General features: G+C 44.4%; 1 protein-coding gene across 1 annotated transcript in view; it reads left to right on the forward strand.

Moving 5' to 3' along the window:
- The window catches only part of LOC114763701 (kelch-like protein 29), a 136181-nt gene extending 132120 nt beyond the window's left edge, over positions 1–4061 (forward strand). Inside the window, exons 9-10 of the mRNA XM_028953460.1 lie at positions 2237–2435; positions 4012–4061. Coding sequence (XP_028809293.1) covers positions 2237–2435; positions 4012–4061 — 249 coding nt within the window. The remainder of the gene's footprint in view (positions 1–2236; positions 2436–4011) is intronic.
- The last annotated feature ends 1939 nt before the right edge of the window (positions 4062–6000 follow it).

The following is a 6000-nucleotide window of genomic DNA, read 5'->3' on the forward strand; positions in this document are numbered from 1 at the left end:
ATTTCTGTTGTGCAGGAATCAGAGGAAGCGTTTCAGCAGCTTACAAGAGGCCATGCCACCTACATGTGGCGCCAGGGAAGCATCCTCAGCTGGCGAGAAAATGCCCACTCGGAGGATAAAATGTGGTCCAGCTTGCCGGTATTCCTCCCTCCGACGGCTTAAAGCTGGCTGCCAGAGATCTCAGCCGGCCGCGGCTGCCCCGTCACTTCCATCTGACTTCATTTTCTTTCACGGCTGTCGGCCCGCTGAATCCATTCCATCGCTTTGGTCCTCGTTTTTTTTTCTACTTATTTCCCCCCTCCAGCAACGCTCAAAATCACTTAATCGTGCCCTTCAGCCCAACAGACGCTCAAGAGCATCAGAGACGCTTATATACAAAATCAGATTGACGATGGGGGAGCTTCAAATTAAACCCCATCTCCATGTGCCCCGAGCCCCGCCCAGTCATGAGGAGGTTATTATTTCCTAACTGGCCCAAAGCAGTTTGGCCAGGGTTTGGCTTTCCCCACAGGCTGGAGTTGCTCAGGAGCAGACATATGACTTGACACTATTTGAGATAATCTTTTGCAAAATCCCCAGATTTTATATATTTTTTATGTTTATATTTTATATATATATATATGGTGCCTGTGTGTGTGTGTGTGGTGTGTGTGTGTGTGTGTGTGTGTGTGTGTGTGTGTGGTGTGTGTGTGTATATATATATATTATATATATATATATATATATATATTGGTTGTGTGGCCAGACTGAAAGAAGTTTTTATTTTTCATAATGAACATCACAATAATTCATCTTTGTTATTTATAAAAAATTCTAAAGGATTAATGAAATTGATTTTGCGACCTCATGATTTCATCTACAAAAGTAATTTCATGTCTAAAACCAAAGTTTGCTCTTAAAAATCAGTTTTTAATACAGGTGCCATCTTATATTCACTTCAGCGCAGTACATCTCTGTATTGTTAGTTGATGTATATTTTAACTTTGACTAAAGTCAGGAGACGTTCAGGAGCTGAGGTCCACCAGTGACTAATGACCAATGTCCAGTCAGAGCTCGACACACATTTATAACTACGCTCGGAGACGGTTGCCTGCGTTACACACCCCCGGGCTGATTAGCACGTGCGTGTCGAATTGCAAAGATCGTTGTTTGACTAAAATAAGACCCCGGAGCCCCAGAGGCTGCGAGTTCCACTCCTGGGGAATGGAGGAAGGACTGGCGGTGCGAATGTCAACAGCAGCCAAGCCGCTGCGGCGTCGTTCGCTGTGACTGTGGACTGTGAATAAAATAAAACTCCCAGCCAGAGGTCAGGCTTGGAAACGGGCGCAGCGAGCTGCCCGGCAGAACACGCGGCCCAGGTGTTCAAACAGGGACATTTATGTAATGGGGCTATGAGATTTCGGGAGGACGGGGGGCAGGGGGGTTCACTATACTCTTCACTCAATCGATCGCCACTGACACGACAGTCCATTTTATTGGTTTGGCTGCAAAGCAAACATGACGTGCACCATGGCAGTTCCTCTGTGCCAGTCTCATCAGGACGCTTCACGAAATTTAACTTGCTGCCGAACTGAATGTTTTAATATAAAATCCCAGGGAAAAATGACATGACCAGCTGCTGCCTGAATCCCAGAAAGGGAAAAGAGAATTCATGAATGGAATTGTTTGAGTCCTGGGAGACAAACGTCCTTTTCAAAGATTGCTGTTATAGAGCATTCTGGTGTGTTATTGCAATGACCTGCAGCGTAATCAGACCTCATGATGGAACAATAGCAAAAGCGTGATCGTAGGTTTCATTGTGGAAGTCTAAAGCCAAAAAAAAAAGGGTTTTATGTGTGTTTTTCATGTCAGGTAACTGAGCCCATAGATCTACAGCAAAACATGCACGTATACAATATACAATATACATAATAACATTCCCGCCAGTGTATAATGCCTTAACTTGTTATTGTATAAATGAAGATTTGAAAGGCAAAAATTCAGGGAGGAAAAGTGTCACATGTCAAACAACATATATGTAAACATAAAAGTAAAAAATATGTATACAATGTTTGTCATGATGTTGCATTGACCAAATTTTTATATATTTTTTTGAAGCCACAACAATAGTTCAGTGCTTCCATTTGGAGTGGTTGTGTCTTTCTTCTGACATCTTTACACACTGTCAATGGCTCAGCTGATTTTGTTCTGAAGATGCTCTTCATTCGTTTCTGCTTCCTCTTCATTTCACTTCCAGCACATCTCTGAGCTGCTGGCGGTTGTCCGCCTGCCCTTCATCCACCCCAGCTACCTCCTCAACGTGGTCGACAACGAGGAGCTCATCAAATCCTCGGAGGCCTGCCGTGACCTGGTCAACGAGGCCAAGCGCTACCACATGCTGCCTCACGCCCGCCAGGAGATGCAGACGCCCAGGACCCGGCCTAGGCTGTCAGCAGGTACGCCTGATTTGGAAAAATATGAGAAACGAAAGAAAAAAAAACACATTTTCTACAATCCATTGCCCAAAATAATCAGCGATAAGACACCCAGACGCCTGATCGTTAAAGCTGGCAGACACGGCTCAGCACCCGAACCTCTAGGCGTGGACACCTCGGGCCGGGTCTCTCGCAGGTGCGAATCGAGATTTATATAGGACTCCTGCAACGCCTCGCCTCTGGGATGGCGCTTATTGATTTCAGTCAGCCACAATATGCAACGAGAGTGATGATCGAGTACTCTGATGCAGAGCGAGCCAAAAGCCGGCTCGAGAAATGAAATCCGCAAAACAGCGAGTGACGCCGCCCCTGTTACTGTGCAGCCCCCCAGACTGGACCTGAAAGTCATTTCAAAGACCCAGAATGAGACCGAAGAAAGGGGAGAACAATTCAGTATTGTGTCAGCCATGCAAAACGGTGCCTTTTGCTGGCCGTATTGGTAGCACATAGCGAGGCCATTTGCAACCTTTAAATAAAGATGAACAACAAACATTTGCGTGCGTTTCTCCCATCTTCCCTAAGCCAGTGCACCATTTAAGAATCTCCACTGGGGAACGGTGAGATGGATATGGTTACGTGTTACAAATAGGATGCAAACAGGATGCAACTCTGTTGAGACCACTGTGCAAATTATACGATGTGTAAATATAGCATTTAGCTGTGTGTAAATCGTTTGGATGCAACACTCAGAAGTGCATAACTGTGTAAATAGTATACATTGCTACTAACACCAGAGCATAAGGAGTATGCATTTATTTTTACAACAGGGAGAAAATAGTACATATACCAGGGTTTGAAAAATATTGTTAATTGTTACACATATAATGGTGTGAATAGTAAAGATTGATATGTACACCAGGATGTAAATAGTACACACAACTACATAGCAAAGATGTAAAAAGTCTACATTTCTACCTTTACAGGGGTTGGCGTAGTATATACTACTAAACATAATATCGGGTGGTAGTAGCCTAGTGGGTAACACACTCGCCTATGAACCAGAAGACCCGGGTTCGAATCCCACGTACTACCATTGTGTCCCTGAGCAAGACACTTAACCCTAAATTGCTCCAGGGAGACTGTCCCTGTAAATACTGATTGTAAGTCGCTCTGGATAAGGGCGTCTGATAAATGCTGTAAATGAAATGAAATGAGTATACATTATTAATCAGTGAATGGTTTATACTCTGGCATTGTCCTGTCTGTCGGCCAGAACTTTATGTATATTAATTACGCCGAGTGCAAGCGATTGCGAGCTTAGCAAGGACGAGGTGTCATTCAGCGGGCATGGTGGAATTAAGGTCATTGCTGTAGTGTAGACATTACCACTGTTTACTGCTATTACTGGTGTGTGTGTCTGTGTGTCCCTAACTGAGGATGGCAGGAGATCTTTAAGGGACCGTTTATACTTCATATTGTCTCCATACCCCTTCCAGCCAGAATCCATATTTGGCTGCTTTGACTCCATGTTGAAGCAGTTTGATATCTCTTTAGCATTCCCTGTCACACTTTTCATATTTTTGCCGTTTACCCAAAGCGCTCAGGAAGACATTAGGTGGCAGGACCATCTGGCACAGCGCCTGCTGATGCTGTCACCTGTAAGCCCAATCGCGAAAGATGCTGAGGATTAGGGGGGGCAGGCGGTGATGGGGCGGCCGCGGTTTCGTGCGAACGGGCATATGGGAGAGAGGAGAAGTCGAGGATGAGGAGGAATGTGATGAAGGCCGTCTTTACAGTGTCCAGCGATTGTGGGTCTGCTGACAAGTGACAAAAAGGAAAAGTTTTATTTAATGGATATTGGCTTGAGTATGTGTGTGCGCGTGTGTGTGTGTGAGTGTGTGTGTGTGTGTGTGTGTGTTTTCAAGAGAGAATGAGAGACGAAGTGTGTGTTCAAGCTTGTCCACCACCTGAGCCAGGAAGATAAGTCTTTGGTGTGAAAAGAAAGCAAGAGCAAGAGCACAGGGCTGAAAAGAGGAGGGGAGGGACAGACACCAAAAGAGAGAGAGAAGGGAGAGAGAGAGAGAAAGGGGGGGAAGGGAAAGAAGAAGGTGGAGGGGGGGGGGTCACAGTCAGAGGAAAAGGGCAAGAAAGGGGGAGGAAGAAGAGAGGTAGCATAATGTCATCTACAAAGCAGAACTCTCTTGATCTGTGTAAGAAACTCTGAGGGGCAGGAGCGGGTAAGAGGGTAGTTAGCCACAGAACCCCGGGCAAACCGCCAAGCCGAGTGCCCCCCGCCGGCAGAACAGCGGGGGGCGAGTTCACTCGGCCAGTGCGGGTTTCTTCTGCCGCCTCGGTGGGAACGGCAGCTCCACACAGCGCCGAGAGCCATAATGACTTCAGCAGTGCTGCTGGCCGGGTCTGTCATCGTGTTAAAAAATAATGTAAATGTTGTCTGGAAGTGGCCTGAATATCCAACAAATTAGAATAGGTACAACAGCATATCATCTGTAGTATGATATCTGAAGAGTAATAAAGAATATTTCAACTGTTTTTGTGACAATTAAACAGGTCCAATCATTAAGCAATAATTAGCAGAATTTTTAAAGTTTATAGGTAAGACTAGAGAATAGTATGTATTGGTTATTCTGATCCATATTCTGATGTTCATGTTACAAAAAGCCTTTTTTATTAGTTTTTTACAAGGATCGTTAATTATAGACTGGAAGGAAACGGACAAGAAAGGAGTAAATTAATTTCTGAAGCATGCAAATTATTTTCAAGTTTGTCATTATACTGTGTTACATACCCATAATATTTAAGCACAGGATGTTATGAGAGTCCGTGTAAAATATATTTTTTCCAGGCATGACCTTGCCATGATAATCATATATTCTTTTTTACAAAACCGGTGGTGGTTCAAGACCAGTGTCATCAGTGCTAATTCTACCCGCGAAACCGAAGACTTTGAATAGACCGTCTCAGACAAGTCATAGAGGCAAAAAGCGAGTGACAGACTGTGGGCCTTACAAGATTACTTTCCTGTGGCGAGTTTCTTACCATGGTACAGCTTAAACAAATGAAATGATTTGTCTGTTATACTATGAAATTGTACCAAATGAACAGAGAGGGAGAAAAAGTTTAGCGCAAAAGTGCCAGAAAGCGACGTGCAAATGATCTGTGTTTCCCCTTATTACGTTATGTGATCAAAAGCTGAATGCGGCCGCCACAGTCGTGTTTAATCAAAGGAAAAAGAAAGCAGGCAAAGACTGAAAATCCTTATTCCTGGCAACAGCAGCACAGCTTTTTTTTTTAGGGACGTCTGCTTTACATTTGATGAGAGCCCACCATAGTAATACGCTCCGGCCCAAGGGAGCCAATTACAGCTGAAAATCATGTAAAGGTCATGTCATGTGCTTTAAGTCACAAACAGGTTCATGGATACACAGCCAAAAAGTGAATCTTGTTAAAAAGCCGGGACTGAGGCGGTGAAAAATCTGTCTCCAGAAGACAGGTGGCTAGACAGAGGGTCTGTGTCTTATCTCAGGAGTGACATTACGCAGCTAATAAAAGCTGCTAAATGTCCAAA

Source organism: Denticeps clupeoides, chromosome 14 (assembly GCF_900700375.1).
Source record: "Denticeps clupeoides chromosome 14, fDenClu1.1, whole genome shotgun sequence".
NCBI lineage: Eukaryota > Metazoa > Chordata > Actinopteri > Clupeiformes > Denticipitidae > Denticeps > Denticeps clupeoides.